The 12,849-nt window shown below is 44.1% G+C and overlaps 1 protein-coding gene across 3 annotated transcripts in view; it reads right to left on the bottom strand.

Moving 5' to 3' along the window:
• LOC122815283 (centrosomal protein of 83 kDa-like) overlaps positions 1–12,849 on the bottom strand; it is a 1,332,042-nt gene that overhangs the window by 1,169,318 nt on the left and 149,875 nt on the right. For all 3 annotated transcript variants that reach the window (XM_044087644.1, XM_044087646.1, XM_044087645.1), the window contains exon 4: positions 8,134–8,265. In XM_044087644.1, the coding sequence (XP_043943579.1) occupies positions 8,134–8,265 (132 nt within the window). The remainder of the gene's footprint in view (positions 1–8,133; positions 8,266–12,849) is intronic.

Here is a 12,849-nt window from a genome sequence, read left to right as displayed (position 1 = left end):
ATCCATAGCTGGTAAACCATGCCGGTTCGGATCCGATATCGGATCCATAACCCACAGGTTGCAGACAAATGAATCTCCTACTTCAGATCATATGCTTCTTAAACATCACAGACACAAGCTCCATCTTCTTTACATCACCAGGGCATTCCCAAGACACACTTGAGATTCTTATCAGTATATGCCACATACACATACTTATGATGTTACACAATTTAAATAATAACATGGTCAGCATTTCTTTAATACATAAGGCTTATGTAAACAGCATTGAAATGAAAACTCTGATGTTACTGCATTTTAAATTAAGTGGTTATATTGGCAACATTAAGATAAGGCTCAAATGATATTCAGTGTTAACTCTGAACAAATTGTGTAAATCCATAGAAAGGCATTCTGTTTACAATTTTATCCACCAATCTGAAAACAAGTAAATATTGCCTAGAAATCATAAACCATCCTGCACAGCCATTATATCCAAGTCCAGGCTTTAGGAAAGCCAGAGAGTTTACACTAGCTCCGAAGAATCACTAACAGCCGCCAATGGATCCTGTGTGCACTTATTCCCTCAGAAGCAAAGTCAAAAACAGTTGTCTTACATTTAAACTCCATACTATAGGAATGCCACAATCAAGCTACAGTCATGTGTCTCAAATTCAACCGTAACTGTTCATCATCTTAGTTCATTAGCAACATTCTGCAAGGTTTTCCTTTCCAACTTCCATTTCAACTTTCTCTCTGTCAAACAGGTAAAACCAAGCATCTAAAGCAGTGCCTTACACAAAAATTGCAGGCACATGCAAGATTCTAGCATGGAACATATAGAATGCTGGTATACAATATGACATAAAACCACTCCTCCATGCTGCCCATACAGTCCTAAATAGGAGTCTGCAGCACGAATTAATTATTAAAACTGTTTAATATAAGCGCTTTCGGCTCGGACTATTCCAAGCCTTCTTCAGACAAAGGCTTGGAATAGTCCGAGCCAAAAGCGCTTATATTAAACAGTTTTAATAATTAATTCGTGCTGCTGACTCCTATTGCTTCCAGTTTTAAAGGTTTTCAGTCTTTTTTGGAGTTTTCATACAGTCCTAAATGTCAAATCTCAAGCACAGTAATGACCAATAAGCAGTCCAACACCAGAGCCATGCTCCAAACTTGTTTTGCGTCAACTTTACAGCTCACTATTAGCAAAAGCAGTGCACAGTAATTACTTCACAACTACAAGATGGTGAAACAGAGCTAACTTTTAGTTATGTACTCACCATAACTTCAGATGTTTGGGATCCATCTCGCCTACATTCTGACTGATGGGTTCGGAGCCGATCCCTCGGCTCCGACTCGGCACGCTTATGCCAAAGAGCGAAGTCTCTTATTGGCTGAGCTTATTATATCCCAGGATGCACCACTACCAGTCCCCCAGATCTAGTTTGTCCGCATACATGCACACATGCACGCTCTGATTATATAACATCGTCAGATGAAACAAGATAAAAACAGTAGAACTTAAAACCGTTCAATCTCTTCTGATCTCCAAGGCAGGGGGAAGGAGGGTGGGTATTAGGAATGTAGGCGAGATGGATCCCAAACATCTGAAGTTATGGTGAGTACATAACTAAAAGATGTTATGTGATCCTATCTCGCCTACATTCTGACTGATGGGACAGCGTCCCTAGCACCTGAATCCTGGGTGGCTCACTGGAAAACACTCCTGAGTACCGTGGAACCAAATGATGCTCGCCCTTTAGATGCCACATCCAATTTATAGTGGGAAATGAAAGTGTGCGGATTGGACCAAGTAGCCGCAGCACAAATCTCCGAGATAGCGAGCTTGGAATGAAAAGCTATAGAGGTCGCCATAGCTCTGGTAGAGTGAGCTTTGATAGATGTTGTGAGTTGCTTATTCGAAGAAGAATAAGCCTGAGTTATACAATCTCTAATCCATTTGGAGATAGTAGGTTTTGTGATGGTTTTGCCCAATTTATTGTCTGAGAAGGACACAAACAATTGGTCTGACTTATGAATTTGCTGAGTCCTGTCTAAATAGAAGCGCAATTGCCTGTGAACATCCAATTTATGGAGAGTGTATTCTGCTTCATTGGAGAATTTTGGAAAGAAAACTGGTAGCTCTAGGGATTGTTGGAGACAGAAATTAGAACAGACCTTTGGGACAAAGGATGGATTAGGCCTAAGTGATACTCTATCCTTGTGAAAAATCAAGTACGGTGGTTTGATAGACAGGGCTTGAAGCTCTGAAACTCTTCTTGCAGAAGTAATTGCAACTAAGAAGGCCGTTTTCCAAGACAGATATTTTAACTCACATGTAGCAGCTGGTTCGAAAGGGGAAGATGTTAATGCACGAAGCACCAAATCAAGATCCCACGGAGGCGCAGGATGAAAAACTGGGGGTCTTAACAGGCCCGCACCTTTAATGAAAGTTTTGCATAGTCTGCTGCTCATCAATGGAGGATCCATGGATTCGTGGAATTTAGAGATAGCCGCTAGTTGGACTTTAATAGTAGAGACAGAAGATCCTTGATTAAACAGGGATGTCAAGAATTTCAAAACCTCTGGGATTGGAGCAGTGATAGGGTCTAAGCCCCTGAGTTGAGCCCAGATAGCAAACCTCTTCCACTTACTGAGGTACAATTTCTTAGTGGTGGGTTTGTGGGACGAAGATAAAATGTGAATAACTTCCGGGTCTAATGTGTGACTTCTGACTAAAGTCGGAAGTGGAGGAGCCAAGCTGTCAACTTCAAGGAGTGAAGGGACTGATGTTGTCGTCCCGACTGATGAATTAGCAGATCCGGAGTTAGATCTAAAGTCCAAGGATCGTCCACCGCATGTTTCTTCAGGTAGGAAACCATACCTGACGAGGCCAGTACGGAGCAATCAGTATCATTGTGGACCCCAATTGAGAAGCTTTTTGAATGACTTTGGAGAGAAGTGGAATCGGAGGAAAGGCATAAAGTAGCCCTGTTGGCCAAGGTTGTGCTAGAGCATCCATAGCTGCTTCCCCCTGATGTGGAGTCAAGGAGAAGAACCTTTTGCACTTTGTGTTTAGTGGTGTTGCAAATAGGTCGCAGCACGGCTTCCCCCATCTCCTGAAAACCTGAGCTGCTACTGTTTCGTTTAGGGACCACTCGTGAGGAGAGAGAATTGTCCTGCTTAATCTGTCTGCCAATATATTTGATTTCCCCGGAATGTGGGTCGCTACCAAGAAACGGCTGGTAGCTACAGCCCATTCCCACACCCTCATGGCCTCTCTGCAAAGGGGGTAAGATCTGGTCCCTCCTTGTTTGTTTAGATACCAGACCACCGACATGTTGTCTGTGTGGATGGCGATTATGCCCTGAGGGAGAAACTTGTGTAAGGCCTGTAGGGACAGAAGTACAGCCCTCATCTCCAATACATTGATGTGGAGAAAAGTTTCGTCTGGAAGCCAGGAGCCCTGAACTAACCTGCCCAGATAATGACCCCCCACCCTGTCTGGGAGGCATCTGTCGTCAGGGTGACCACTGGAGAGGGAATAACAAAAGGACTTCCTTGATTTAGATTGGATGTCTGAAGCCACCAGCGAAGGTCCCGTTTGCATGTTTCTGTAATCATAATGGGGTGATTGAGGGGAAGATCCTGAAAGGACCATTGAGTCGACAATAGCCACTGAAGAATCCTCATGTGCAATCTTGCCAGAGGAACTAGAAGAACCGTGGCAGACATCGAACCTAAAACTTGTAGGACCATCCTGGCTGGGGCCTTGGATCTTGAAATCAGGGCTTGAACTTGGCATTGTAAAGTTTGGATCCTTTCGGTAGGAAGAAAACAGCATCAATTTTGAGTCTATCTCTGCTCCTATGAACCTTATGCGCTGAGAGGGCAGCAAGACAGACTTTGACCAATTGAATGTAATTCCCAGGGTAGCACCCAGGAGATGGTGGCTTTGAGGTTGTCCATTAGTAGATGCCTGGTGGTGGCAGTCAGGAGCCAGTCGTCCAGATAGGGAAACACTTGGAATCCAAGACTCCTCAGGTGAGCAGTCACTACTGCCAAACACTTGGTGAACACCCTGGGGGCTGTGGTGAGACCAAAGGGCAGTGCACAAAATTGGAAATGACTGTCTCCCAGGCTGAAGCGCAGATACCTCCTGGACGCCTGATGTATCGGTATGTGATAATTGGCGTCCTTGAGGTCTATGGAGCACATCCAAACATCCTTCTCCAACAATGGGAGAATGGATTGTAACGTGACCATTCGGAATTTGGATTTCGTGACGGATTGGTTTAGTCTGCTGAGATCCAATATTGGTCTCAGGTCCCCTGTCTTTTTTGGCACTAAAAAGAACCTCGAGTAATTTCCGGATACGATCTGGTCTGTGGGGACCGGTTGGATGACTCCTTTTTCTAGCAGCTTTAAAGCTTCTGCGGCTGCAATTTCCCTTTGACTGGGTGGTGGGTCCGGGATTTTTTTGGACGGTGGGGGTGAGTGTGTGAAGGGGATGGTGTAACCTCCGGCAATGATCCGAAGCACCCATCTGTCCTGAGTGATTGACTCCCAGGCTTTTAGGTGCTTGGCACCACGGCACCCGACTGGCTCCGGAGCAGCACAGCCGGGCAATCCCTCATGAGGTGTGGGAGGCTGAAGAGCCACGAAAGGACTCGCGGTCTCCAGAATTGCGGGGCCTCTGCCGCCTCTGGGACGGCGTCTCCCAGAAAAATTTCCCCGTCCTCTGCCTCTGGAAGGGGAATCTTCCTGCTGTTGAGGAAAAAACTTACGTGATTTACGGAACCACATCTTCCCTCCTCCTTTAGCCTTGGGATAAGGCCGAAAGGGAGTGGAATAACGTGCACCTACGGCAGATAAAGTTTTTCCCTCTTGCTCACAGCGGGTAAGAGTGTCTTTAACCTTAGGTCCAAACAAAGAGGACCCATCAAAGGAAGCGTCGGCGAAGGAAGACTTGAAGGCCTCCACAAAATGACACAAGGAGCCAGGCTTGTCTCCGTGAGCCACGCCTGTGCCTGCCGCTCTACCCCCTTCGCGCATATGAAATGAGCCTCATGGACGAGTTAGAAATTGAAGTAAGGATAGCCAACTGAGAGCTAACCGACTGGGCTAGCTGCTCAGGTAGGTTACCCGAGAGGGAATCTGACAGCTCCTTGACCAGATCCCTCTGTAACCTGGTAAAATGTGCCAAATAATTCAGGGACCTTAAAGTAAAGGCCGCTGAAGTCAGGGTGCGCTTCCGTGCGGTCCATGCTCCTAGACTCCTTATTAGGAGGATGGACGGACGTTGAAGCCTCTGCCACGTCCTGTTGTGTAGCAGATGCCACCACCATGGCATCTACAGCCACGCCTTTAGTGAGGAACTCCTTCTCGGGTGGGGCAGACAAAAATTTGTTAGGACGAGAAGGGACTGGTTCCACGGTATCTGGATGTTCCCACGCCCTCCGACAAACTAAATTCAGGAGCTCGTCAAAGGGCGGAGACACCCAGGAGGCGGAGGGCTGAGCCCCGAAGGCCTTGAGGAGCACTGACTCATCAGCAGAGGGGGGTTTGGATATCCAGCCGCCTCGTTGTTTGAGGATCTCTAAGATGTCTGCAAATGAGACATCATCCGAGGACGACTACCGGGACCCCTCCGCAACATCAAGATCAGTGTCCGAAGTAATAGACTCGGGGAGTCCATGTGCTTCCTCTTGCACGATCTCTTCCTTGGGGTTCCTCTGAAGACAACTCGAAGAACCCTCAGGAGGAGGAACCCCCAATGGGGGTAACCTCAGGCCCAGGGGCTCCGCTGCCTAGGGACAGGGGAACTGCCAAAGACCCAGTCTCCACGCCCAGGGAAGGTGCCGGTAAAGCCGGAGAGATGGCCGAAGAAGACTTGGCCAAGGCACTCCTCATAGCTCTGAAAGCCGGACCCCCAGAATCCTGGGAGTGTCCGGTCCCCGGAGCCATGATAGCAGACGGAAGTCCCGCAGCGAAGCACCGAGAGGGAGGCTCGGAACCGATAGCATAGGTCCCGAAACATCACCCCCAGGTCCAGCCGAAGAAGTCCGTGTACCAAATTCGGACCCGAAGGCTGGGGTTGGAGTAAGGGTCGGAGCCGACCCTAAGATCTCCACCGGCTCCAACAGCACCTGCTCCGACGGAGCCGAAGCGGTCGGAGGAGGAATAGCAATGACATGGGCATGGGCCATCGGCTCCGAAGCCAACTGGGTCGGAGCCGAAACAAATTTTTGAAAGACTGGGGACTGGAACAGTCTTTGGAGCACCCTGTCTATGTCCGAATCTGACATCCTCGATGACCTAGAGGATACTGAACGGGTTCGAGATGGCCTCTCCAACGGCCCCAAGGGGCTAGGGGACCGGCTCCGAGGCGACTCGATGACTATCGGCGCCGAAGGAATACCCACACTAGTTTCCATCGGTGCCGAGGAGGACTTCGGCGCCGAGGAGGAAGTGTCTGAGCGGGCCACCCTTGTCGGCTCCGAGACCAGTGGAGCCGACGAATGTGACCCGCCTCTCGATGCCCCAGCCATCGGCTCTGAAGCCAGAGGAGTCGAGACTGGTGGCATCGAGGCAGACCGTTCCGCCCTCGGCTCCGAAGTCCTTGGAGCCGAAGGAGAAGCCTGCCTATGTCTTTTGGCGGTCGGATCCGACGGACTGGTCGGAGCCGACGCCCTTTTCTTTTTAGCGGGAGAAGGAGAGGATGCTAAAGCTTCTTCGAATGAGGGTTTTACCAGACCTTTTAATATGAGCTTATTTTTCCTCTCTTGGAGGACCCTCGAGGAAAAAGCGTGACACACGCTGCAGGACTCCTGCAAATGCTTTGCACCCAAACAATAAACACAGAGAGAGTGGTCATCTGTGATCGACATTTTAAAGTTGCACTTGGTGCACTTTTTAAAACCTGAAGGCCTAGGTACCTGAGACATTCCGGTGAATTAAAGTCTAAAACACAGTACAAACACTGTAAATTATTAAGAAATTCTCTCTCTTTTGACCTATATTAACAAAAAGATAAACTATCCACAATATAAAGGATCCGAGATCCCTAACAACACAGAAGTCACCTACAATCAAAAAGACCGGGGAAGGCCTTTACACACAAGAGGTACTCCTAGTCAACACTCACAACACAAGAATTTACAAGTAAATTCCACCAAACTCACTCAAAACACAAGAATAGCTGTTAAAACAGCTTTTGTTGAAGAAAAATAGAAATTTCTGACAGAAAAACTAGTGAAATTAATCACTACTTAGCTCAGCCAGCTCGAGACCACGTCTTGACTTGTTAGCGGCAAACGAGATCTGGGGGACTGGTAGTGGTGCATCCTGGGATATAATAAGCTCAGCCAATAAGAGACTTCGCTCTTTGGCATAAGCGTGCCGAGTCGGAGCCGAGGGATCGGCTCCGAACCCATCAGTCAGAATGTAGGCGAGATAGGATCACATAACATCAGTAGTTACCTGGTAGCAGCATTACAAGGTAAATAAAAAACTATAATTGTTAATAAAATGTTCTCAGGGGTATCCATGCTTTACAAAAAGCACTCAAGGTAGAGTGCTCATTACAATCAGTAACCAGCCTATGCAATGATGTCCATCATGACCTACGATTATTAGAAATACTAACACAAGGAACTAGAAGGGGACACAGAGGATTAAACGTGAAATACACAAGAGATTTATAATGATTACAAGGAGTAATAAAATCAGAGAAGACAAGAAGAGGACTACCACAAATGGCAAGGAAATGGAAGGGAATTCTATGCTACTACAAGTCTGATGCTTGGGAAAATATGAGGACACAGAGGGCAAGGGTAGGGAAGGGTCAGAGAATAAAGAAGAATGACAGATTACAAGGGAAAAAGTGACTGGGTTATCAGCAGTTAAGTTGCGTTTACATGACTGACTGCTAGTGAGATGTTAGTGCACAAAATACTTGGAATACACATAACTATTACGACACAGTTAAAATAAAAACTATAAAACATGATACCATATTTTGCAATGGGTTAACTTAGGATACCATTTTTGCCAGGTGATAAGATTATTTCCTCAATGCTCTACATAAAACAAGGATGTACCGCATTTTACTGTTAAAAGACAATAGGGCACAATATATTAGCTTACCTTGCTTGTTAAGGAATTTACTTCACGCTCAGATTTGTGGAATTTGCTGATTAACAATGTATTCTGTTCATTAGCAAGCTGAAGTTCATTTTCCAAACGTTCCAACTGAAGTTTCATTGATTGCTTCTCTGCCTTTTAATAAAGACAATAAAGAAACAATTATGCAATAACAGATGACATGAGTTTATGAGCTCTAAAATTTAAAATGATGTCCTACCAAAATATGTCATAGTCCTAAAATTAAAAAAAAAAAAATGCCGTACTAAAATACGTCTTAACCTGTTGTACACAATTTGGAATAAAACAAATTATTAACTTCAATAACACAATATAGTACTTTTCATTGTATTAGTCTTATTTTGACTGCACCATACCATGATTTGTGTATTCTAATAATAACCAAGAAAAATTACTACTTGTGAATAAAACTAGTGGTATGACTCACTGCTGTTATAACTGTGCATAATTTAGCAATAATCCATGACTGTGCATGGGTATTTATCAGGATTTATCCATGGTTGTTGTGACCTAATCACAAAGCCGATAATCTGAAAGATTTAGCTCTGTCAAGATAGTATCAGAGTTGTCGCTGAACATCCAAGTATGCAGTATCATCTCTCCCTCATTTTTAGGTTCAGGAAAGAAAACGAGGAGATGGATAGTTTGGCTTAAAGTAAACCTGGATACCACTTTAGGCATTCCTGTCACTGTGGAAAATGAGATGGCGTTGATTCACAATAGGAGCTTGCAACTCAGATAGCTCTGGTCTCTGTAAGGAGGGCAAGAAAGGTATCAGTAAAACTGTTTCCCATGTTAAGAACCTCAAGTCAGCCAGACTGGGGCTGGTTCAAATGGAACAAGTATTAGCGACTTTAACACAAAATGAAGATCCCAAGCAGCAGCCAACAATTTTCTTGGCGGCCTCTTATGAAAAACCTTTTCTAAAATATTTTAAAAGAGTGCACTGAAATAGAAGGATCCATGGACAGGCATCCTGAAAGGGCCAATAAATGAGCCTTGATGGAGAATTAAGAAAAGCTGTAGGATAGTGACTCACACCAGTACTGTAAAACCAGAGAACAAGCTTTGACTAGGTGCTGGTTATGTTATTGGCACGCCAACTAGAAAACTTGTTCCATTTACGTATTTACAATTTTCTAATAGCAGGCTTTCTTGCCTCCATTAGTACCTGTTGCACATACTCAGTAAACAGGTGTCCAAAGGGAATTAAGACCCTATCATCTGGGCAGTTATTGGGATTGGGGTGTATGAAACATCCCTGTTCTTCTGTGAGCAGATCTAGTCTGTGATGAAGCTTACAGTAATTGCCACTGGCCATTTTCCAAAAGAAGGGAGAACCACAGCTGCATGGGACAGAAGGGAGTCACCACAATGATCTTGGGGGGGGGGGGGGGGGTTCATTCTGAATTTTAAGTAGTACCCTGGATATCAGTGGAAAGAGTAGAAAAGCATACATGAACATTCTTGTTCAAAGAAAGGAAAAGAAAAGGCATCTGTCTTTCAAGTCTTCTTCCATGGAGTCCTGGAGTTAGACAATTGACAGCTGATTGCTCAGAGAGGAGAAAAATAGGTCTACTTAAGGAGCTCCCCCTCAGACGGATGAAAACTTGGAAGACCCCCTCCCTTATCCTGCTTAGCTTGTCTCAATGAACAAAAATCTTTAACTGGGAAGGAGGAACTGGTTCTATCACACCCTGGCACAGCACGTAATGAAGGACATTGTGGAGATAAAAGAAATTGGTCTGGAGGAGGAGGGATTACCCCAAAGACAGCAGGAATTTCCTCCTACTTGTCTGAATGTCTGAAACTATCTGTGAAGATTCAGACTTTCTGGAAGGGAAATGGGGCTGCCGGGGGAGGGGGGCAAGGTCCCTTAACTAGTCTTTCTGATTTGTTGGACTGTGTTTGGTTTAGGGAGGTTGCAGAATTCTATTTGGACTTCCTTTGCCATTTCTTCTTGAATATCTGTTTACCTGCATTTTGGACTTTTTTTTTGGCAAAATTGGATGATGGTCATAGAATCCCTAAGAAAATTTGGAAAAATGAGGGCTGAAAAATCTTAGTTTCCCTGTATCAGCTTAGCCCTTTCATCATGCTTTTTGATCACCACTGCAGCAAAGGGGCCAACAACTAAATCTCCATCCAAAGGAAAATGTAAAAACTTATTTTTAACATCAACCTACAGGTTCTCCACACACAGGCATGCAAACCTCCTCAAAACAGTACCAGTGATCATAGTCCTGGAAGAAGAATCAACTGAATCATACACACTGTAAACAGTGAGTTGTGACCTGTAAAATGGAAGAAACAAATTATTTAAAGTACATTTTCCTCAAGAAATTGCAGAAAAAACTTCCCTCAAATGGTCACAATTAGTCAATAGGATTGGAATTAACTAAATGTTTAGCAGCAGTAGGAGCTATAAGCTGTTGGGTCAGGTTTGGAAACTTAAAAGACTGAGGAACTTTATAAACCCTATCTGCCTTTTTAGGAGCAGCTGTCAGACTATCAGGAAAACTGCAGGCAGTAACACACACATCCTACAAAGCTAACAGAAATGAAGGAATGGGTGAAGGTTCTGAAAAATCCTTCTACAACAGCTCATACTATTTTCTGAGGGATTGAGAAACCTTGGTGTTCTCCCAGTGAAAAGACTGTCACATTCTGAAAAAACAAATCCCCATATGGAGAATCAGAAACTAAGCTCTCCTCGGAGTCTGAATCAGAAATCTGAAAAGAAAACTCTTATCGGTCTCTTCATCCCTCTGTCCAGATTCAGAATCTTGAATCACTTGAGGAAAAGAGGTATCCACGCTTTATATTACAAGAAGGTCCGATACCCTGAATTAAACCCTGAGCCAGACCCAGTAACTACTCCTATCTAATGAAATTTGAGGACTAGATGCATGTTTAGTTTTCTGCTTCTTTTGACAGGAAAAATGGGGTCAACAGTGTTATTAATGGGAGAAGCAGCTTCCATAAGGATGGGCACAATATTCTGACAAAACAGGGAAACTAAGATTTTTAAGATGTTTCTCCCTTACCCACTGATGGAACCACAACAGCCACAGATGACATGGCTAACTCATAGTCCATAGTGACTCTAGGTCCTTGGTAAAAGACAAGTGGTCTAACGAACTAATGGCCACAGGAGAGTCACCCACCAGTGCCTCAGGCAAACTGCTAGCCTGCTATCATGGCAAAGAATGTTTGCTTAACTCCTTTTGCAGCTGTAAGAAGGACTGACAAAGGAGCCAAGAGTTTGCTCAATGGCCAAGCCAAAAATGGTGCCTCTTTCCTGGAGAAACAAGCAGCAAAAGCATGTAAAACTTAAGTCTTTAAAAGTCATATTTTTTTACGAAAAAACACAGTGTAAAGCACTTTGCCAGCCTCCCAAATTAAAATAAACACTTTCTGCAGAGAAAAATGTTTTTCAGTTACTTTACACAACTTTCAAACTCAGACAAAAAAAAAAAAGAGTGCTTTCGTTTAAAAGTAAAATACAGTCTTGTAAAGTCCATTAAAACCCAAACTCCTGGCTTTAAAATAACTTTCCTAAACATGAAAGTTGTTATTCAACAACCTTGTTTTTTTCTCCTCAAAGGGAACTTACCTGATCAGCAAAGGAACAGCATAAGCCAAATGTTGATCCTTGAAAGCTTCAGAGAAGCATACTCTTCTGTGGCAGAAAGCTCTGGAGAGTGCATGGAATGTGCCTTGAAGCTATGAAAGCTGTCCAGCTGTTACATCCTATGCAGGATATAAACCAAACAGCAAAGGCTACTGCAGCAATGATGAATATGATGATCATCACATGAGATCATCTTAGTTATTCAACAATTAAGAAAGAAAGAAAAAAAAAAGGTACATTTTTAATAACAGGCCATACTAAGAATGAATCTGCAGGAAATAAGATTTAGGACTGTGCATTTTGATCAAGTAGACCAGGTGCTGCGGTAGCGTTGTCGCCTCACAGTTAGACGTTGCCCGTTCGATTCTCAGTTACAGCATCTTCTGTGTGGCGACATGCATGAATGGCCGTACCTTCGTTGAAGGTTGTGTGTCAGGGCTGGCAACTCGGCATGTAAAAATCTACTGCCAACCATTAGCGGACCAGAGTTCCTCTGTGGCGAACCCTAACCGGGAAAAGCTGAAAGAAACAAACTAAATTTAACAAGTAATACATGGAGCAGATAAAAGCAGTAGGCACTACAAAGAATTATGAACAGGTTTCCAGTCCTAACATATGTGTTCGCGACATGGATGCCAAGAAATTCAAGATCAAGAGATGAATTTCTTGGCTTCAATGTCCTGAAAACGCAAGTCAGTTAGGATAAGTGACCCAATCATAATCATCTACATAGTGCACTCCACTTTTAAAAATTCTCTTCTGTCTCTATCAGCTATTCTTCTATAGGTTACTCTGTTGTTGAGTTAGATAGTTCTTGTTTTGCAGTTGCTCGATATTTCATTTATTGCTCTTAAAAAATCTTTTCTAATACATCTTCTCTTCAGTCTCATGACAACTCTGCTAATGGTAAAAACCTTCTTACATCAGCTAGAAGAAAACTGCTGCCTTCCAAAGTGGTATCCACCACTGACTGTTTTATGTGGGGTTTATAATATACAGAGCTGCTCCCTGGCCGACTAACACGTCAGGCTTCTCAAATTTTAAATTAAATATAAAACTACTGT

This window comes from Protopterus annectens, chromosome 11.part0, assembly GCF_019279795.1.
Source record: "Protopterus annectens isolate FY-2018-M chromosome 11.part0, PAN1.0, whole genome shotgun sequence".
In the NCBI taxonomy this organism is placed as follows: domain Eukaryota; kingdom Metazoa; phylum Chordata; order Ceratodontiformes; family Protopteridae; genus Protopterus; species Protopterus annectens.
Note: the sequence above shows the minus strand (reverse complement) of the source record. Positions and strands in the feature narration are given on the sequence as shown.